The sequence below is a fragment of the Podarcis melisellensis genome (assembly GCF_964234715.1).
Source record: "Podarcis melisellensis genome assembly, chromosome: 2".
NCBI classification, from domain to species: Eukaryota; Metazoa; Chordata; class Lepidosauria; order Squamata; family Lacertidae; genus Podarcis; species Podarcis melisellensis.
In genome coordinates this window covers 81,129,550-81,152,548 of record NC_138529.1, presented here as the reverse complement: position 1 = coordinate 81,152,548, position 22,999 = coordinate 81,129,550, and the positions used below count along the sequence as shown (strand labels likewise).

The window sequence follows — 22,999 nt, the reverse complement described above, 5'->3', positions numbered from 1 at the left end:
CAGCACTTTAAGGAGATTGCTGCATCAGCGTAAGCAGTTCTGCTTGCCTGATGGAACATTCTCCCCGCTACTCCCTTCCATGTACTCTTCTTGGGAGTCTTACAACCATCCAAAGCCTACTGAGGAGCTCAAGGCAAAGAAGTGGGGGAAGCCCTGTCAAGCTAGTGGGACTCATTGCAATGACTCCCGCCAGCTCAATTACAGTGGTACCTAAGGTTACAGACGCTTCAGGTTACAGACTCTGCTAACACAGAAATAGTACCTCGGGTTAAGAACTTGGCTTCAGGATGAGAACAGAAATCATGCAGCAGCGGCAGCAGGAGGCCCCATTAGCTAAAGTGGTGCTTCAGGTTAAGAACGGACCTCCAGAACGAATTAAGTTCTTAACCCGAGGTACCACTGTACTGAGCTGAATCCAGCCAAATGTCTCTTGTTTCCGGTGAAGTTGTCTCAGTGAGAGGTTTCTTCACTCTGACCTCTCAGAGCTAGCTACCAGAGACTGCAGGGACTTTGGATAGAGCTGCCTTTACTTTCCTGGCTAGCTGTTATAGACAGCCTCTAGTTGCATAGCATCACTACCACTGCAAAGTTGAGAGATACATTCTGGCCTCTGGACAAGGGGCCTGTTGTCACTGATCCATCTCACAATTTTGGTACGTCTCACTGTGTTCCTGCTTGCTAAATGATTCCAAGTGTGAAGCAGACTGAGACAACATTACTCCAATAGAGCATATGGAAGCTGGGCTGGGAGGGTTTCTGGACAGAACAAAGTGAGCCTAAAGGAGTTATAGGTGCAGAGTGCTTTGACAAGCTAGCTGTGAAGGATCCGGAAGTGATGAACGCTCTCCTTCCTGAGGAGTCTGTATCTCTGAGATTCTCTGAAAGTATTTTTAGCAAGCTGCTTGATGTGGTGACTTCATATAGGAGCCGCTGGTTTACATACATTGGGCCCTTTTTATGTTGCATTGTCATTTGCTCATGAAGTACTTGAAGAGAAAAGGATGCAGGTTTGGGTAAACATGGATAAACCTAGCCCTCTGAGAAGCAGGTAAACAGGATACATGAGAAAGAGTTTCCTTCCCAGAAAGTCATTTCATGTGCGGCAGCTGAATAGTTTCATTTTTAAGTCAAAGCTACATACACATGAAGCAATAAACAATGTTGTTGTTAAAAGGTTTATTTATCAGCATTGTTCACTGAAAATTAATATTTCAAACATGCATCTCTTGAAAAGGAAGGAAAAGGAAAAGAAAAGAAATATTTATAGCTTCTCCTCCTGTTTCTTTCCTTGTCTCCTCTGTGCTTATTTATCTACTCTTCACCCTGTTGTATCAAGACTCAATAGCAGATATTCTGAGGCGACTTGAGATGCAGGAAGGAATTTTCCTAAAATTATATAGGTGATGGGGTGTGTTTTTGAACAGCCTTTTAATAACTGGGGATCAGTACCATAAAACTCATTGCCTTCAGTACACACACACTTCTTTTTTGCCCTTCTGAAACTGTTTAGTTGCAATACATGAAATGAATTTCTGGCGAGGAAACTCTTATGTATCCTGTTTACCTGCCTCACAGAGGGCTAGATTTATCCCTGTTTACCCTAATCTGTATCCTTTTCCCTTTAAGCACTTTGTGAGCATAGTACAATGTAGCTTGTAAAGGGCATAATGTCTGTAAACCAGAATGGATTTTGTTGCAGTTTGTGTGTTTTGGTGCGACTATCGTAGGTACCAGCTGGACAGTGCTTGGAATGTGTGATGCATTCCACCTACCATCCCACCCATAACAGTTTTAAAACAACTGAATTATTTTGTTTAAACTACATGTTCCTGCAGCCCTTTAAAAAAGAAGAGTATGTGTGAGAGAGAATGCAAAATATTGGATTTATTTATTTAAAACCTAATTTTAAATGCTTCTAGGTCGCTTTTCTATTACAAATAATATTCAGAGAAACTTACAAGAATATAAAAACAACATTATAACAGTGTTGCAAGTAGGAACAGTTAATCTCTCTCTCTCTCTCTCTCTCTCTCTCTCTCTCTCACACACACACACACACTCACACTTTTTTAAAATGATAAAAATCAACTGAACTTCAACTGAAATGAATCAAGATCTGTCTTGATTTCAGAATGATAAAAGAAATGTTTGTTGTTCCTGTGGGAAATTGCAGTGAAACATAACTATGCATGAGTGCTAGTTAGTGCATGGGAGGGGTTAAGACAAGAGAGTTCTGTTCCTAAACTTGGCTAGGTCACATCCCATCTTTTCCATGAGGGAAGAAGTGAAGCCTTCTCTTCCTGTTCCCTTTTTCTGTGTCATGTAACTGACCAAGGAAGAAATGCCTAAGGAAGCTCCAAGTTTAGAGTATAGTACGTGTTTGAAGCTATCTTTCTGTATTCTTTACCCAAGAGTATTCTGCGTTTTCCTTGCTGCTGCTTGAATAAATGCATGAATCTGACCTTTGGAACATTTTGTAAGTACAACATTTTAAAATTTACTTAACAGTGTATGGCTTGTTCATTGCAAGAGTGGTAGAAAAAGGTGAGTTCTGTATGCAACTAAGCAGGATAAAAAGGTCTAACAACCTATATCCATATATCCAGCCATTTTGTTGTTGTTGTTATTTACCCCACACATGTGGGTGACAGTGATCTATTTTCTCTCCCACAACTCCTATATTGGTAAAGAGCATTTCAAAAGTGGGATTCAAGAACCCCTCTCCCCTGTTGCCACTGGCACTTCAGAGGAGTGAATTGTGGGCACCTCTCTGGGAAATGGGCTAGGTTTGGATTCAGCAGCTCTATCACTGCCTCTGCTCTGCCCACAGTGAGGCTCTGATCCCAAAAGACAATGATTATTCTTACTTGAAAATAACAAAGAGATTTTATTCAGGCTAATATCTGTACAGCCCTATCAGCTGTACTGTTGAATGGAATGTGCAGTGAATAGCATGAAGGGTGGTGTAAAAGTGTTTTAAGTAAATAATATACAATAGAACTAAAATTGAAGCATGTTACCCTCCAAATTATTTCAATGAAGACATTAATATATTTGTCAAAATTCATTCGTACTCTGGTTGCAAAGTACTTTTTCATTTTACTATTGTATTTTTAAATTGAATTTTGGGATCCAACCTACTCTCTTGATGTAAATTGTTTTAACTGACTTTAATATATTGTTATATTGTTGTAACCTGTCCTGGACCCTTATGGTGTAGGGCAAGTAAGAAATCTTATAAATAAATAAAATAATGCTGTTCAGCCTAATGATGCTGACATTTCTGTGATATTTCTGCTGTGCTGTGCAGCTTAAAGCTCTGGTTGGCATTTTAGATTAACCACATGTACTGATTAAGAGCTTGAATTAGCAATGCTGGCAGGAATCTAAAGGTGTTTTAGCCACATACTCTTGCTCATTATCTGAGGTCATGCCCAGGTCATTCCAGGAATATGAACAGCACCCAATTCTCTATACTGAATACTAATTATATTGTATATACTAATACTAATTATAGCAAAGGTGATCATCACCATGCCAGTATGCAGAGTGTAATGGTAAAGGGACCCCTGACCATTAGGTCCAGTCGTGACTGATTCTGAGGTTGTGGCGCTCATCTCGCTTTATTGGCCGAGGGAGCCGGCGTACAGCTTCCGGGTCATGTGGCCAGCATGACTATGCCACTTCTGGCGAACCAGAGCAGCACACAGAAACACCGTTTACCTTCCCGCTGGAGCGGTACCTATTTATCTACTTGCACTTTGATGTGCTTTTGAACTGCTAGGTTGGCAGGAGCTGGGACCGGACAATGGGAGCTCACCCCATTGCGGGGATTTGAACCGCCGACCTTCTGATCGGCAAGTCCTAGGCTCTGTGGTTTAACCCACAGCGCCATCCACGTCCCTCATGCAGAGTGTACCAATGAAATAAAAGGCACTATCCAGGAGTGCTTATTTCCCTAGACTGCAGTTATTCAACCAATACTAGAATGGCCACTTATGATTTTTTTGAAAAACGGAGATAACCCTGTTGATCCCACAGAAAAGGTACTTCTACAAGCAGATATACGAAGGATGCTTTTGTAACCCAAAGAGCCTTCAGGAGTACAGCCTTCAAAATCAGTGGCTCAGTTTTCCTGGGGTGTGTCTAAACTAAATATTGACCCTTGCTAGCTTGACATTGTTCAATAGATTATTTTCAACTCGGGGCAGAGACGTTTCTGAGTTCAAAATATTTTATTTGTAACCAGCTTCTATGTGTATTTATTTAGAAGTACCTTCCAGTGAATTCAGATTTCAGATTTACTCCCAATGAAGTTTCTTTAAGACTGCACCCGCATGTTACATTTCCAAAATTACCCCCTCCCAACCTGCATAATTAAAAGAAATAGCAAAGCTCTGTCTAGTTCTAAATATTGATAACTTCCTGTGGAATGGAGGTTGAGTGAGGCTTTTTCCTAATGTGGTTTTCTACTAAAGCTCAGTACTTGAGGTTATTTTATTATAACCATTTTATCTAGTGCCAATTTAATCAGTAGCAGACTAACACAAATAATATTTTTTTAGGCTTTCTGCCATCACAAATGTTGACATACCAATACAGTGTTGACCAAACTAGAAACTTTGAAAGTAAATGAGCATAGAAACTGTGCCAGGAATAAGGTGTCTGAAACAAAATGGTTCTGTTTTGTTTTATTTGTGAGGCCGGCAGATTGTATTTGAAACTAAGACTATACAGTATACTCTTTCACCTTGTAGAGTATTCTGTTACAGTGTTAAGTGCAGACTAATTTGTTTTCCAGAACATATCATTCTAGCCCTAATTAGTGCTACATTGCCCTGTAAATAATCTTGCAATCTTCTCTTCAAAAAAATGCAACCAAACTTTTATTTATTGTTGATACACTTTTGGTTCTTGGAGTGTGATGAAATACATGGGCTAGCTGTTGTTGCTTCTTCTGTGACTGTCTTTATTTGCTATATTTCCAGTTACTTTATACATTCCGTTTCTGGAGAGTTGGTATAGCATAGTGGTTCCAGGCCAGAGTACACAGCAGTGAGTAAAGGACCTTAACAGGTGTTTTGATGGTCCAGGGTGGGGGGTGGGGAGCCGGCCACTGATAGTTTGGACCATCTTCCAAGGGTGGGATAAGCCCACCAGCCCACCCAAAAAGCTCAGTTGTATTGTTAAAGCTGACAGCACTCACCATTTGCTCTGCAATGTATGAGCAACTCCAGGCCTCACTAGCAGCACCCTTTTTGTATCTGGAACTAATCTGGGAATCAGTCTGCATGGCTATCAAAAAACCCTAATACAGAAGTAGCCTTTGTGATTGATTGCAGAGTTTTCTAATGAAAGGTTTCTTCAAGACTAGAATTTGTTAATTTCAGTCACAAATTACCCAGCTTGCGGATTCTGTGATGCAGAGAATGCAAGAAAATCATTTTATTGATCAGCAGACTGACCTGTCGTTTGCAGGCTCTCGCTGGGTTAAGTTAATAATGTATCAGTTTAATATAGGTTAGCCTAATTTAAAATTCCGGCTTGCTCCAAAGCTGATAGTGGTAGTTTCCTTGCTTAGAGCAAAAAAATAGAGGTCAGTTGGAATGTATTTGTTTATTTCAAAGTTTTATGTGCCGCTTTCCACGGCCAAAACGTTCCCAGTGTGGCTTATATCAAAATTGTAATTCATAATTTATCATGTATCAATAAAATTACAATAAAAGATCTAAAAATATTAAAGCGCATGACCTCAACCCTGGTGATCAATCAGGTGACAGATGTCATAGCCAGATTGCTCTCAAGTTGGAGGGATATTTTCTATGTAGACTCCAAGGTTCTAAACTGCATAGGGAGCCTACCCTGTGTGTTCACAATATCACCTTAGAGTGCAGTGAAACGGTCCCCACCTAGTATTTCATAGCACTTTCCCCCCAGCTGTTCACATCACCACTAATGGCTTCATTAGTATCAATTTGGTTTCTGTTTGTGTACACATCAGGGAGCGTTGACACGACAGGTATGTCTTTACCTTAAGCAAAGGTGTTCACACCTTGGCTAGAGACTAATTAAGAGCAACTCAAGGACTCTAATTGATATGAAGCTATTTTAACAAACAACGAACTAAATACTGACCCTATCTCTCATTCAGTGCAATATTGCCCAGATAGCAGACTGCTCAGTTGCCTCTGTGCGCCTCCTCCAAAAACCAGGCAGCAGCAGAGATTTCAGTTTTGTAGTCTATGTAGCACTTGCATTAGAGAAATAAAGATCTTCCTTTCTGAAGGTATCTGGTTCCATAGCTGCTAGAGAAGGGGGACTGAACATGCATTTCTCCTTCTTCCTGTGCAGATGTCAAAGCCAGTAAAGTCAGCTTACATGGTTTTTCTATCCTAATAATATCCTATCTTGACTCTAAGCCTATTGATTTGAATGCTCTTTAGACGTTCTCCTAACTGTGTGGGAGATGCTGATTTATGAGTGATTGCCCCTATACAGCTGGGAGAAGCATTGATTGACTCAGCCACACTCCCAGAGCCCAGTCCCAAAACTGGCAATGTGCCAGCAGCAGGAATGCCAATCCCGTGAGAAAAGCCAAAGGGATCCTGCTCTGCTCAGATAATTGGGTCGTTTTTATCTTTCCCCCAGCTGCATGAAAGCTATCTTATGGCTAAGAAGCTCTCAAGGGTCTGGGTGAACATCTCAAAGGCACAATGTGTGCATGGCAAATCAAAAGTTTGGGAAGCACTGAAAGTCAGTGTGTCCTGCAATATCACGTGTTTCCGTCTTTTATTCAAGGACAAGAGCAGGTTGTTCGTTCAGTGACGTTTACTGTTTATGAGGAGAAATAAGGGTGTGTGACTATAGCATCCTGGAACTCCTCATTTACTTTGCCAGCAATTGTAGTCTAAGGACAGCAACTCTCAAGCAACTTCTACATCTAATTGTGGAAACAAGCTGTATAGGTTTTTTAAAAATATTGTTATATTCTAGAGCCATTGAAACTAAAGGGAATATATAACCAGGTAGGGTGTTTTTAACTCTGTGCACTGTAGCATAGCTCTATCCCACCGGGACTGCAGTGCAGTGTGATTGATGTGAAGCGTCTCTCTGTTCTGGCACAGCATCACTGGCATGCTAAATAAGAAACAGCTGATGGCTGAGGCGCCATTGAGAGGAGAATCACAGTGAATGCTGAATGTCTTTTCTGGTGTGTTCAGTATTCCAGTGGTGCTGCAGTGGCATAAAAATAAATGTACTTAACAAAAAAGCTGAGCCAAGGGACTGCTGATGAAGGCGAAGGATACAGAATGCACCTCTGCTGAAGATTTGAGGGCAGACTGCATTTTTTGTTTGCAACCAGGACTGCCAAGTGGATGAATCAGTTATTTGTGTGGGGTTTTAAAATATATTTCTTCCAAGCTTTAAGGAATATTGTTGGATTTCAGCTTTATTTGTGGAGAAATAAATATGTGGCTGGCTTCCAGTTCTCCTCTCCGTAGCTGTGCTGATGGAAGTGATATTTCTAATCAGTATTAATGAAGTTGCTAATGCTCTGATTTCCTTCCCCCCCCCCCACCCCTAACCCCAGAAATGATTGCTAATATGAATGGCTAGCATGTGGAAGATTGTAGTCAGACCTGGTTTATTACACCACTGTTTTTTCTACGAAACTAGAATTATATGATGCTTAAGCAAACTTCATGATCATGGCTGAAAAAGAGAGGTGAATGGACTTAGGATGTTCCTGAAATGTGATTTTTGATGGGTTTCACATCACCTGGAAGATTTGGGTTTTTCTGTCAAGTCTTGCCTTCTACATGTGCTGCCCACGATCTCTTCAATGTCGGATGGAGATTAGGAAAGCAAGGGTAATCGTAAACTTCAAAAAATATTTACTGCTATAGCTTTTCCTGCTTCTTATACCTTTGTTTACATTTGTGTGTGTGCAGAAACAAGAGTATTAATCCTTCAGAGCTTCTTGACACAAAAGGGGTTAAATAGTGAGTTGTTAATTGTATATCTTGGTTCTTAAATTGCTCTTTGATGATAGATGCTTACTGAGTTTTGTTAAAAACTCAGTTCTTTAAATACATAGTGGATGTTTTATAATTGCGTAATAAATTTGAGAGATATACATACAATCAAATGTACAAATGACCTTCGCAAATACTGTAATATTAAACTCTCTAATTTTTGCTTGCTGGAGAACTGGTAACACAGAAATGCATAATGATTTGACTCTTAGCTGGAAGAAATATTTGAGGCTAAAGACTTCTGTTTTGAAACTGTATCTATGCCTTTCAGTGGCAAGGTCATGATAACAAGCATAGCTGCTGAACCTTTTGCATTGCAAGATGAGACAGGAAAGTGATTACCGGTAAATATATTTGCATGAATGTTTTAACAGTGCAATTCAATTGCATGCACACTTACCTGAGAATAAGCCCAATTGAACACAATGGGACTTACTTCAGAGTAAACATGCACAGGATTCAACCCTAAGGTGTGTGAAGTTACATATGTCTGTTGTGCATCCTTTCTCTCTCCAAAACCTTTTCTTCTTGTACTTTTGATATTTCATATGTTTGCCAGCTGTGTGCATTGAGCAAAATAATCTTAATTGTAAACATGAGAATTGGTTGTACTTATGCCGAGTCTTACTAATACCATACGAAGGTAGTGATTTCTGCATACTTGGGGTATGAGAAAAGAGTTGTGGGGGACTTTTTTATCCCCAAATGGCCTAATGAGATCTTTTGCTTAGCGTCTTCCAGAAATTGTCAAGGGCAGTTGACCCATGAAGTGCTGAGGATGCTGGGGGTGGAATGTCATAGGGGAAGTATTAGTCAGCACAAGAGCCCGACGGATTGAACCCCAGGAGGTGTCTGTTAAGGCTGGTAGAGAGGTGCAGCATGCAGTTAGCCCCTTCCCTGTGCTATATGGGGAGAGCTCAGGAGATAGTAAAGGAAAACAGACAGTTTTTTACCTCTCTCCACAGTTTATAGCAATCTTCAGAAATCACCTAGTCCACCATGAACCTGCACAACCTTTGAGATAGGCTGCTGAGACCCTGCTAAGTTTTGTCTTTACATCAGATCAGATAGGTGAGCATGAGAGAGGGGGGAATTTTTTGGGCAGAGACATCAAAATAGTAGAATTCCCTCCCAAGGGTGATCCTCTGGGCTTCTCTCTGTTTTGATCTGTTGCTTGCTGCTGTCTTTAGCATTTTTGTTTTAATTTCATGTCTGATTGCCTTCCTACCAGTAACACTTTACATGTTTTAAATGGAAAAGCGGAAATGATAATAACAACAACATGCTCAGATTTAATCTTGCTCTCTCTGACATCTTTTTGGGGACTGCTCTTTGTCGTTTGGGCAGGAACATAAATGCATTTGGCTTTTAATAATTTTTGAAATACTGTATTAAGGTTGTTCATCTTAAATTTTTGTAAGATTGTTTTTTTTTGGGTACTTGAATTTTGTATTTGTGTGTTATCCTTTCTAAATCATCCTGGGGGCCAAAAGCTGACAGCCAAACTTGGACTTGCACCCGTTAGCACTATATGGCACACTGTGGAAAGTATTCGGGATGGTGGTTTTGCTTTATCCCCACCTGAAACCTTCTGCGAGAATTAAACAATACTACAAGCTAATTGGAGTCCTGAAAGGGTCCCCCATTGGGGACTGGAATACATTGAAACTTCTATACTTGTATTATGAAATCAGTGTTGGCTTTATGATTCTAACACGTAAGTATTTTGTCTAAAATTTACAGGAGCCCAGTAATAAGCGGGTCAGGCCTCTTTCTAGAGTGACATCACTAGCAAGTTTAATTCCTCCTGTTCGAGCAACTCCTTTGAAACGATTTGGTCAGACGCTTCAGGTAAAACCGATTTTTTAATTAATTAAGTAGGGTTCAACACAAGGAATGCAACATGTCTTATTTCTGGAATTGTTTGTAAAGCATTTATTTTTGCATATTGCTCATCTATATGGAAGTAATGAAAAGCACTTTATTAATAATTTTCACTTTAAGTAAAGGCAAGTGTTTGATTTCTGTTCGATAACAATTTCTCTTATACAAGGTTGTCTCCAGTGCTACTGCTACTTAGAATAGACCCATTGAAATCAATAGACATTACTAACTTGAATCCATTACTTTTAATGGATCTCTTTTGAGCAGAACTAGTATGGGAGACAACTCTTAACTCCTCCTTTTTGATGCAGCTGCGTCAGTTCTCATTCCAAAATATTAAACAGTGTTGTGTGAATAAACAGCGGTTTTACTTTGTCATCAACATGACAATTAACCTTCCCATCAACCCTAGCAAAGCAATAACTATTTTATTTTTATTTTTCACAGCGTTCCATCAGTTTTCGCAGTGACAGTCGGCCAGATCTGCTTGCCTCAAGACCCTGGACTAGAAATGTACCCCCTGCTAGCACCAAGCGAAGAGACAGTAAACTTTGGAGTGAGACCTTTGATGTTTGTGTCAATCAGGTGCTGACATCCAAAGAAATCAAGCGGCAAGAGGTTTGCTTACTTATATTCTCCTTGGACTTGCCTGAAATGGCATTAAGGAATGCAAGTGAAGATACACGTGTTTGTGTATAAACTTCTTTTTAGTCCCATTTTCCCCTCCTTGGCAGAACTAGCCGCCACCCATCTCCTTTGCACACATGAAAACACTGAAATGCACAATCACTCCTTGCAATCACTCCAGGCTTTAAAAGCAGCCATCACAGCCTTCGAAGACAACACAATGCATTCTTGCATTCCTGAAGCGAGACAAGGCAGAAGCTAATAACTGGCTCTTTCAAGCTGAGGGAAGTAGGGCTAACTGTCTTCACATCTTCATTGGGGGAAAAAGTATTCATAATAAAATATTTTAGAAATGGAGGAAATGCCATGCACAGCATCGCATGGCATTCCGTTCTAGCTTAGCATAGGATGCTGAATCATACAAGTACCCTTTATTAAAAGGCCCCAGGGCATAGTCTGAAGGCACATGATTTAGCAGTCTGCCGAAGCTAAGCCAGTCTGGTATGTGTCTGATTGGAGTCTGCCTGGGAACACCATTTACAGTGGTACCTCGGGTTAAGAACTTAATTCGTTCTTAACCTGAAACTGTTTTTAACCTGAGGTACCACTTTAGCTAATGGGGTCCCGCTGCAGCGCCGCTGCGCGTTTTCTGTTCTTAACCCGAGGTACTATTTCTGGGTTAGCAGAGTCTGTAACCTGAAGTGTCTGTAACCTGAAGCGTCTGTAACCAGAGATACCACTGTATTTATGAGTTTGAGTTTTGTATGCCACCTTTCGCCAGTAGGCTCTCCACCATTATTTTAGGGATGAGTTTCATCACAAAGGGAAGGATATTAAATAAAGGACAGTATTTTAATAGACTTAAAGCTTGGTCTCATTTTTTAGCTTCTCTTGCTTTGACAGTTAGGAATGGAAGAATCTGACAATTTCATTTCTCTGTCTCTAATTATTTTAATTCAGTTCTCTGCATTTCAGCAATTTGCAAATTTCTTTTTAAAAACTCATAAAAATTCTTCAGCAATTTAGGGTGGATTTTTACTAATAAATGAAATTTTGCATGCAGTTTTTATTAATCACAGAATTTTGCAATCACTTTCTCCAAATATAGTGCATTTTTGTATGTTAATATGCATAATATTTTGTAAACATTGCCTGGTTGGATAACTGTATTGTAAAATTAAGATGTGCACAAATTTCAGTGGGTGGCTATGTTGTGTCCCCACCCCCCCGGAAGTGCAAATTTGAATGATTTGGGTTTAAATGCTAACTTAATTGAGTTTACACCCAACCCCATTTGGCACTTTGGCAATTAGGACTTGCCATTTATCCATAGTTTTAAAATGTTATTTGAGAAATTTTGAAACTGCAAATTTATCAAGGTTATATCTTCTGTTATAGGCAATTTTTGAACTTTCACAAGGAGAAGAAGACTTGATAGAAGACCTGAAGTTAGCAAAGAAGGTATTATATACCCTTAATTATTGTGTGCCTCTATTGAATTTGTTCACAGGCAGTTTCTATGATCTGTGTGTACAGATTAATTCAAATATATAAAAACTTTAAGGCACAAGAGCCAGAGTTTAAATGCTATCACCAATAATGGAATTTCAAATATGTATTTATTAAATGATTTTTCTATCTTTGTGCAGGCTTACCATGACCCAATGCTTAAACTTTCCATAATGTCAGAGCAAGAATTAAACCAAATATTTGGGACACTGGACTCTTTAATTCCTTTGCATGAAGGTATAATTCTTTCTATTCTATATGCAGTTGCTAAGAGCCAAATAAGTTTGAGGAGCATTGTTTGAGGAACAGTTGAATTATATTGGGCTGCAGACTGGAAAAAAACCTCTACAAAATTTATCTATGGAGGAAAAATGTACATTGGAATGGGCACTTTTTATTTTACCTTCACTACAGAAGCATTAGTGTCATTAGTTGTCATTCCTGTCTGTTGACTCCACAGTTTCCAACTTTCATTGTCAGTACTGACACACATCTGGGAATCGGTTTGGGTGCTATCAGAAATTATATTTACACGGTTAAAGTTTCATTACGAGAGTTGAATGTTCCCAGCAGAAGTTAAGTCACAAAAAAATAGATGGAAGTAGATGTCTAAATGCTGGGGGGGACAGGGACTTTTCAACCCAATATAGTTTTTCAAGAGGCATATTGTAAATATTTGTGCATTTCAACTTCTTAATAAGATTTGTATAATCATGAGTGTGTGTGTGTGTGTGTGTGTGTGTAGATAGCAGATGGTATTCATATGTTTCTAGACAGATGAGATATAACTATTCATTGAGTCTCCTGAAATTACTGTTTTTAGTTGAAAGCAATTACAAGGAAGGGCTCTGATTCAGATTTGGAGCACCTGTGCTGGGGAAGAGGGTTGACGCATTCATGTCTGTATGAAAATTTAGGTCCTGACCTAATTTTTCCTCCCCCTGGATGGGGGATAAATACCAGCATGATACAGGTAGCTGTATTTCCCCCTAGGTGAGCCTACCAGCAGCTTCTTTGGGTGGGATTTTGGTTGGGAAAGCAGTTGTGGTGAGGAATGGTTACACCCTCTCCTTTTCTGTAGCACTACTGCTTCCGTCAAAACCAGAGTTCTCGGTTCCTCTTTGTTAAAAATAGAAATGTGGGGGAAACTAATCCCAGTTCTCCCGTGCCTTGTATAGTTTGGCACTGAAAGAGGAACACAAGCAGGGTGTATCACCCAAGTTTGTGCATAGCCTTTTTCTCATGGGATAGCTCACGGCTTTGTGAAAATAGGGGTGTTGCATCATTTGACAGGAGTTTTATAAGCAAATAGTGATAAACAGGCAGATGGTCAAAAGCAGTGAAAGGCTCTCAAACAGTACTTGACAAGGTTGAACTTTACTATAGAAGAGTCCTCAGTATTCTTTTACAAGCTGACCCCACCCCACCCCAATTAAGCTTTTCATGTTTTTCATGTATTTACATCAGATCTTCTTAGACGGCTAAAAGAAATTAGGAAGCCTGATGGATCTACAGACTGTGTTGGTCACATCCTTGTGGGCTGGGTATGGAAAACTTTCACAAATGGTTAATTTTGTTTTCTTTTTATATGCTTCCTCATTTTTAATCTAAGCCATGTTTGATCTGAGAACTAGTACCAAGCAGTAACACTGCAGGAAGGGTAAGGGTATGAGGACTAACTCTGTGTTACGTAGGAGTCAAGATCAGTAGTGGCCAGTGTGGTGGGGCAGAGCCATGCAGCTGCCCTCCTGATACCTGCACCACTACTGCTTACCTGCATATGGCTGAGGCAGGACAGTGTTGAAGTTGGAGCTTCGCAGATGCACCAGCACAAGAACCAGATTGGCTCCCCCAGCGCATCTGCACAGTCCTGACCTGGCCTCTATGTTGTCCTGACAGACCCCTATCCAGATAAACTGTACAATGCTAGTGGCAGGACAGCAGTTGTGAACCACCATGCCAGCTGCTACTGGACAAGTTTCAACTCACTTTGTGAATGCCACAGCCAGATTCCCATATTGGCAAACAGTAAAAGTTTCCATATGTTTATTCTTATTTATTGAATTTATATAGCACCCTTCATCCAAATATCAGAGGGTGTGATCTGTTTCGTAAAAGAGTTGGCTGTATTGATACAATAGTAGAAACCACCCATTGCTACTATCAGTTGGAGAGCCTGCATCATAGCTCTCCCCCAGACTAGCAAGAATGCATAATAGGGCCTTCCGGGCAGCGACTTCACAGTGATGGAATGCAATTCCTGCAGAGACTGCTATCATCTCTTGGTGCTGCCTATGTGTTTTTAAAGGTTCCGTGGAACAGATTTGCATTTTAAAATATTATAAGCTGCTTTGTGTAGGACTTTCTCAAAGAGTGGAGCATAAATAAATGAGTGCATCTGGCAATATGGTGTTCCTAGGCAAAGTGTAACATCTTAGCAGGTAATACCAGTATGCCACATGGAATTTTTGTGTCTTACTGGCTCAACAGATGTTGCACTCATTCTAAACACCTGCTTATTGGATTGTAAGTTTCTAAGAAATATTCCCAGTGACATTTCACTGCTAGATGGTAATAAGTGACAAAATTAGGCTTCCAACCAGTATTGTCTGGTAGTAGCACTTATCATCAATTTTATTTTCAGTCAGATGAGTGGGGTAATAATAATAATAATAATAATAATAATAATAATAATAATAATAATAATAATTCCAAATATTTATTTTTCCTTTAGTTGCCTTGTCTAAATTCCTATGATAGCTACTGTAGCAACCAGGTAGCTGCCAAAACTTTGCTGGACCAGAAGAAGCAGGATCATCGGGTTCAAGACTTCTTACAGCGTTGTCTAGAGTCACCTTTCAGCCGTAAACTGGACCTGTGGAATTTCCTTGATATCCCAAGAAGCCGTCTAGTGAAGTACCCACTGCTGCTTAGAGAGATTCTGCGACACACGCCAAATGATCATCCAGACCAACAGCACATCGAAGAAGCTGTATGTGTTTAAACTAATTAATACCTTATCTAAAGGGCAAATCATTAGAAGTAGATTCACATACCTTCTCTCAGAAAGATGTGTGTATATTTCCCTTGTTAGATTTCTGTGACTTTTTAGGCTTCGGGTATTTTAAAATTGCTTTACACTGAGTAGCTCAAGTGGTCCTTGGAATGTACTTTGCAGAGGAAGTATCCACTGCCCTGGTGTGTATATGGATTCTGCCATTCCTTTGCTAGATGTGATTTGTGTGAGTGTGCCAGTTGCAACTTGTGCCATTACACTCATGCAAACTGCTACTGGAAGTACTGGTTGCATCTTTGGACATCCTGGGTCATTTGCTTTCTCCCTGTAGCCACTTCCCTGATGCAAGGCTGATAGCTTAATATATTGTTGCATGCAATCATTGGTGATATCCAAAGCCTTACATGTTTTGTGGCTTTTAGTTGCCTAGTATGGACATAATGCAGCTTTCCCCCCTAAATTTTCCAAAATTCACCAAAAATTATTGTTTTAACAGTACCACTCATCTGTCATGTTCAAATAGCAAGGGCACAAGACAGCTGTTCTCATTATTCCCACACAAATTTGGAGCTCCTTCTTGAAAATGTGGTGAAGCCTGAATTTGAGCATCTTTCAGAAAGCCTGTAAAACTGTTTTACTTTGTTTTTTTAAAAAAAGCTTCAGTTTAACAAGAAGCTTGGGGAAAATAGGTTTAATATTTTTTCTAATTCAAGGAAATTGTAGGAAGAAACTTCACATCATTGGCCTTCAGATTTTAGAACGCATTCCTATTACATACTGCATCCTAAATTGCTGTTTAAACTTGAGAGAGTATAAACTGTTAAACTGCTTGGGCTCTGTAACATGCAAAAAAGTAGCAGTTATCTAGGAATACAAAATACAAAGCCCTGCTGTATATATGTAAGCAGAAAGGAACGATGGGGATTTAAACTCTTTATTTAGATTAATTGAATAAAGGAGTTCTGTTTGCATGACAGATTTCCTCTCACATATATGTAGCATACAGCTGCTCACAGGACATAATGAAGATGTTCTTGCTTATAGAATTCCTGTACATGCATTGGAGCCAGATTGATGCTTAAAATGGAAACGCCATATTGAAGTACCAAACACTCACATGGCCTCTTTTTGCTCATTACAGAAGTCCATCCACCCATTTTGTTTTTCCAGCTATAAACCTATTAAGAAATGCTTTCAAAATTGGCTTGGCAATTTATGACTTATTTGTAACCAATCCCCCCCCTCCCCAGATTAATATTGTCCAAGGAATAGTGGCAGAAATCAACAAAAAGACGGGTGAATCTGAATGCCAGTATTACAAAGAGAGGCTAATCTATCTCGATGAAGGCCAAAAGGACTCCTTGATAGATGATTCACGTGTTGTGTGCTGTCATGGTGAACTAAAGAACAACCGGGGAGCGGTAAGGAATTTTTAGGACACACAAAATATTGTTTTACCTCTTTCTTAAGTACTGTTCTCTTTTATAATCAGAGTGAACTGCTTCTTTTTAAATGTAAGGTTGCAATGGTTTGCTTTTGGATGACTGTCAAGGGGAAATATTATCAAGTCTCAGAAGTGAGAAAGAGATGCTAACTGGTTTTTATTTAGGGTAAAAAAATAAATAAAGCAGCCTTAACAGGGGTTAGAATAAGGATGGAAAATAGAATAGCTCTTCCTCATTGTGGGTAAGAGAGAAACTGATCTTTATCTAATTTTAACACCATTGTCATATTTGTGCCATAACTGTGGAACACATTTCTCAGAGTGCTTGTAAGACGCCATCCTTGCACACTGTTGTTGTTGTTGTTAGGTAAGATTTAAATATGCTAGTTCTTTCTTCCATCATGGAACTTAAGACAGCATATATCCAATTCCCTGGTGGGATTCCCATACAGTCAGTGGCCTAGACTCAAACCTCCTTACCTTCAGCAGGGTGGTTGCATCATGTGCCTTCAGACCATGCCATTGGACCATTTCCACCCATCTTTGGTAGTATTATTTAACTAGATGCTAGGTGTTTTTTTTTTATAAAAAAAAACCTTGAGAAGTGATAAGCAAATAATGTATGAGTGACAACTCACAATTTTTTTTATTTTTTATTTTTTGTCAGAAATTGCATGTATTTCTCTTCCAAGAAGTACTGGTAATTACTCGAGCTGTTACACAGAATGAACAACTCTGTTACCAATTGTATCGGCAACCCATCCCTGTGAAGGATCTTGTGCTAGAAGACTTGCAAGATGGAGAGGTGCGATTGGGTGGATCCATACGTGGTGCGTTTAGCAACAATGAGAGAAGTAAGAATCCATTATATTATATCTCTTTTATAAAATATTGAAATATAGTCATGCACCACAGTATCCTTCCAAGATCTTTTCTGGAAGGATAAGCCAGCATGTCTCATTCATATAAAAAAGGCAAACTAATTTTTCGCTTTTAAAAAAAGAAGAAACAAGATTTTCAAAAAGTAGTATGTCAGCTTACAAAAGCAAAACATGACAGGAAAGATAAAAGATACCTTCATATTTTCCGTTGGATACTCTTGCAGGAGTTGGTTTTAAATGATAATGCTAAGAACCTACTGCTCCAATCTGTTCTCACCAGTGGTGACAGACTTTGAGCGTTAAAATTTTTGGCGGCTCCCTGTGCAACACCAGAATTTGGCACCTCCCACCACTGCCACCTCTTGCCTTTTGTTGCTCGTCATTGCTGAAGTGTCCTCTGTGGCACCCTCTCTGCTCAGTGCCCAGTTTGGACAAACCAGTTGCACTCCTCTAAATTCGTCACCAGTGAGAGTTGGTGAAAGAGTTTTGCAAGAGTAAATGGCTGCCATCACTATTGGAAGAAAGGACAGCCCCCCATGACCATGTCCAGCAGCACTCAATTAACAAGGACAGCAATGTGCATATTCCCAGATACTGACAAAATACCATGAAGACCAGTGGCATGATTCTCACAAATGTCATTCCCCTCTTTGTGATATAAGTACAAGTGGTTGCTTGTACTTATAATCATTACATCATCTGACTGGCTGCTGCTGATTGCCACGGATGGTTAGCATTGCTGAATTTTTGTGTGTGACATTCGTTAGAATAAAATAAAATGGTGGGGAAAGAGGTCGAGTCTGTAGTAAAACAAGCTGAAGAAAGCACAAAACATGTTTTCTCTTAAGCGGGACTGCCCAGCTCATAAACTTTGTATAGTAGTCCACCCATGGCTTGAAACACTACCATGGTACCTCTAGTTACAGACTCGATCCCTTCTGGGGTGCCGTTCACACCCTGAAAAGTCCGTAACTACATCGCCACTTCTGTGCATGCGCATGGCATGATAGAGTGCTTCTGTGCATGTGCAAAGTGCGCAGAACGCTTCTGCGCACATGCGCGCGGTGAATCCCGGAAGTATACACTTCAGGGTTTGCAGCATTCGCAAGCCTAAAAGATGCACATGAACCTAACACAACAGAAGATATGGCTGTATTTCCTTTTGCTTCTGCTTCCATGGAATTTCTAAACTGTGTGGAAGGAATCTTGTGGGAGACTTCATACATGGATGGTGGGCTGCATTTCTCTTAGTGGGATCCAAGTTGTACGCTCTTCTGGTATATCATTAATGTAGAAGTATTTCTATTAACCACCACCCCCCCCACACACACACAATGTCCTCTTCCAAGAAGCATTGAATATACTAATGTGGCTCATTTATTTCAGTTAAAAACTTCTTTAGAGTCAGCTTCAGAAAGGGATCTCAAAGCCAGTCTCACTCACTGCAAGCAAATGACACCTTCAACAAACAGCAGTGGCTCAACTGTATCCGTCAAGCCAAAGAATCAGTCTCTTGCGCATCAAGCGAAGTCCGGACACTTGATTCCGAAGACCCCTTACTAACATCATCGAGTACATCATCAAGCAGGAACAGAATACCCCGGCAGGAATCTAAGCTTGAGCAAATGGACCAATCAGACAGTGGGTCTGACTGTAGTATGGACATCAGTGAAATCAGCATTGACTGTGACCACATGGAGCAGACATACCCTTGGCAGACTGATAAAGAGATAGAAAGTAATGTCTGACAACAACCGCATAGTGGTCTTCTGTGTCTTACCTGTACAGTATTTGCATTCCACATATGGAACAAAAAGCACTTTTTAATAATTTTGTCACAATGTCAACTCAGTCTCTATTATATTTGTACCTTTCAACCATAGTACTGTAACTGCTGGTGTGCGTAATTTGATATGGCAACTATAATCCTGTGATAATTCTGTCTCTGTGGCTGAGAGAGGTTACTTGACCAATTATTTCCAATGTCTTGCTGGTAGATATGACCTCTAAGCTACTGTTTTTATGCATATTACATACCAAGAATCTCTGTTTTATAAAGTGCCCTATTTTGACCTCTCACAAGGCAACCACACACAAGGACATGAACAAAGCATTTTAAAGCTATCACATCCAGAAATTGTTTGTGAATGATGTGTGTAGGTTTCAAAAAAGCTTGAAAGACTAAAACTAAGAGTCTCATTGATTGGTGACTTTCATCATCTTAATTTAACAGTTATGGCCAGTGCAAAATACGTATTTTCTCAGTTCACAGATGCAAGCTAAAAGGTCATTTGAAAGTAAGTTGTGTGCCAGTACTGAATCTTCAGATGAAAATTCCAGTTTATATGACGGTGTTTTCTGATAATTGGATGGTAGTTTACCTACTGTCCCATTTAGAATAAAGCATTAAAAGAGTAAAGAAGCTGAAACATCAAAATACTTTGTTTAAATTGCTGTGTTTTGTTTTATGTAGCCCTTTCTATGTGCACAGCCAGGCAGCTTGTATGCAAAATGGTGCTTCTAAAATATTAACATTTTAGCTGTATCTAATGTTATACTGCCCTAATAGCCATTTTGTGATGTCTACAAAAATAAGCCTTTCTTCTGTCGTCCCAATTTTTTCTCCAGTATCCACTGCCTGCTCTCTTATGTGAGTCACAGATACAGACACTTCTATTAAAAGACCTGTATGGGGAACCTGTTCAGTGTCATCCTCAAGGTCAGAATTGAGAACAAAGCCCAGGTGGGCTCCCCAGACTTCTGTAACAGGCTTACAGAAAGTTAGGACTGGGACTACACCACATGCTAATAAAAATGTCGATTTCTCATTGGCTCTGTTCAGAGAATAAACCTCCATGTTATTTGGGTGTGTTCTGGCTTAATTATGGTTACAGATAGGTAGCCGTGTTGGTCTGCCATAGTCAAAACAAAAAAATTCCAGTAGCACCTTAAAGACCAACTAAGTTAGTTCTTGGTATGAGCTTTCGTGTGCATGCACACTTCTTCAGATACCAAGAAGTAACTTAGTTGGTCTTTAAGGTGCTACTGGAAGGAATTTTTTTGTTCTGGCTTAATTATGATTAAAGTAAGGAGTGACTCTAATTTTATAACTATGGTTTGCAATCATTTTTCTGATGCAACAGACCAAAGGAATTTTGCTTATTCAGGAGTCAGCTACAAACACACACACACACACACACACACACACACACACACTCACTCACACACACTGCATATTTGTTTCTAAAGACATCTGCACACAGCATTCACTATTACTGCATTTCTAGAAACTCACACCTCAAAAAGTGTTTGACCCACTCTTTCAACCTATTGGTCTGAAAATTACATTTAACTAGCTTGGCACCCTTAAAGTAGGTAAAATGTCAATAAAATTTCTACTTATGAATCAAACTCTAATTTCAAATGTAAGTTGAACAGTACTGTAATGCTGAATTTGACCCTTTCTAAAGAAGGGTCCTGAAATTTGCAACCTAGTGCACTGAAATGTTCTCTGATACCACTATTTCCATTTTCTGCACAGTGTAGAGTCTAACCTCAGCACTGCAGAAGCATTGATATTGCCAAAATACATACTTCAGACATTTTACATGTTTACAGAAAATCTGTAAGAGTAAATAAGATGTCAATTTTAATTTGTAAATATGTTCTGCTGTGTTAGAGGAATCGTGCTGAGATAATCGATAAGAAAGCAGGTTAATACCTATATTTTTTCAAACAAAATTATGGTCAATTTTACTCTATAGAACATATTTCTGTATGTATAGGTTTTAAATATGTTGTTTTCTACTTCAGGCTTGTAATTTATTTTAATTGCTTCATTTTGGAAGTTGAGTATTAGCCAATCCAGAGTAAGTGGAAGTATTTTTCAAAATAGAAGTAAGTAGAAAGTATATTAGGATGTGAACTACTGAAATGACAAATACTTGCCAAAATGTTGGAGATACCGTGTAATGTCTTCATTTCTTAAAAATAATTGCTGTCTTGATTAAATCTCTTTTTTTGCATAATAGCCTTACACTGTTCTCAAAGCATTTCAAATAAATTACACTGAACTATCTATTTTTTAAATATATTGTTGCTTAATATGCAAAGCTAGATAACCTCACTTTAAAAACTTTCTGTGATTTCTTACATCTGTTTTCAGCAATATTTACATTCATTTATAGCTAAACTGAGGATACTTTTAGTAATCAAAACAAATATAGCAAGTTACTAAGATACAAATAAATTGAATAGACTTTTTCAAACTATATATATATTTTAAAAAATATAAGTTATCTGTATCAGATGTAATGTGAAAAGTTACCAGTAGAAAGCAATGCATATTGTATTCCTATTAGAAATACTTTGTGCGGTATTCTTCAGCTTTAGTGCACGGCGAGGTCTTGCTCTTTAATTAGATAGACCAGAAATACGGATTTAAAGACTTATGACACCCTAAATGTGCTCCTCTGGATTACTTTATAACACTTTCCTTTTAGTTTTCAGTGTAGCAGCACAGCCTGGTTCCCCGACCGTTTTGGATCTCAGTGCAGTTTGAAAAATCTAAGAAAGCGCCATGGGGACCACTGAAGAAAAACTGGTGATTCCAAGAACCCCTCCCCCCCAAAAAAAACACATACCCCCCAAAAAAGACTAAAAATTAGACAAACCCACAAAGAAAACCACAGGCAAATAACAACAAAAACCTGAAAAATAAAAATGGGGGGAGCAGGGTAACATTGTGGGTGCCAAGGATGTACCTGAGATTGCTGTGGTGCCCATCGCCACCACATTGGTGATGCCATGAATAGCATACATTTTTAAAAGTATTTTTATTATCATATACATGCTGTTCAAAGCCTACAAAGAGAAATCTGTTAAAATACTAGGCCCCACCAACTTATAAAAGAGGGTATCAGAACTGTTTAAAGTGCTTTTTTGAGGGATGAGAACATCTGTGTGGGGGAAAAGTATTTGGGGAATAATTCAGTTGAACTGGAATTTATCTGAGTGGAATCTGTGAAGGAATTTAACTTAACTCACCTTCCCTACAATGAGTGTTTTGTCGCATTAGGGAATGTGGAATCAACCAGCTAATTTAACAGCTTGGGGCTGAGAACAAACCCTTGCCTTATATTGCTTGTGGTCTTGGTGAAGCCCCTTTATTCCATCTACTCCAGATAATGTGGACCTCTTCGTACTCCCCAACATTTTTCCAATGAAAATAGGGACGTCTCATTCTATAATGATAATTTGACTTGTTATACCCCACACATCTTATTGGGTTGCCCCATCAGTCGAAGCAGTTTACAACATATACAAAAGCATAATAAAACAATAAGCATTAAAACAACTTCCCTATACAGGATTGCCTTCAGACAGCTTGGGGGTTGGATAACTCCATACCCTCCAACATTTCTCCAATGACAATTGGGACATTTTAAGGAAACACAGGACATTCCGGGATCAAATCAGAAACCGGGATGGCTTCTCTAAATCAGGGATGTCCCTGAAAAATAGGGACACTTGGGGGGTCTGCCTCATTGGAGAGAGAATACCACAGATGGGGAGCCACAATGGAAAATGCTCTCTCTCTTAT

The 22,999-nt window shown here is 39.3% G+C and overlaps 1 protein-coding gene across 10 annotated transcripts in view; it reads left to right on the top strand.

Annotated features, from left to right (window-relative positions):
* The window catches only part of ARHGEF3 (Rho guanine nucleotide exchange factor 3), a 125,042-nt gene extending 103,567 nt beyond the window's left edge, over positions 1-21,475 (top strand). For 8 of the 10 annotated variants that reach the window (XM_081899996.1, XM_081900000.1, XM_081900003.1 and 5 more), the window contains 10 exons: positions 9,780-9,887; positions 10,368-10,538; positions 11,946-12,008; positions 12,197-12,293; positions 13,524-13,600; positions 14,791-15,048; positions 16,323-16,493; positions 17,184-17,370; positions 18,784-20,295; positions 20,488-21,475. In XM_081899996.1, coding sequence (XP_081756122.1) covers positions 9,780-9,887; positions 10,368-10,538; positions 11,946-12,008; positions 12,197-12,293; positions 13,524-13,600; positions 14,791-15,048; positions 16,323-16,493; positions 17,184-17,370; positions 18,784-19,145 — 1,494 coding nt within the window. In that variant the 3' untranslated portion in view covers positions 19,146-20,295; positions 20,488-21,475. Of the gene's footprint in view, positions 1-7,108; positions 7,872-9,779; positions 9,888-10,367; positions 10,539-11,945; positions 12,009-12,196; positions 12,294-13,523; positions 13,601-14,790; positions 15,049-16,322; positions 16,494-17,183; positions 17,371-18,783; positions 20,296-20,487 lie in introns of those variants that run through there. The other 2 variants (XM_081900004.1, XM_081899997.1) reach the window with 2 other exon arrangements.
* The last annotated feature ends 1,524 nt before the right edge of the window (positions 21,476-22,999 follow it).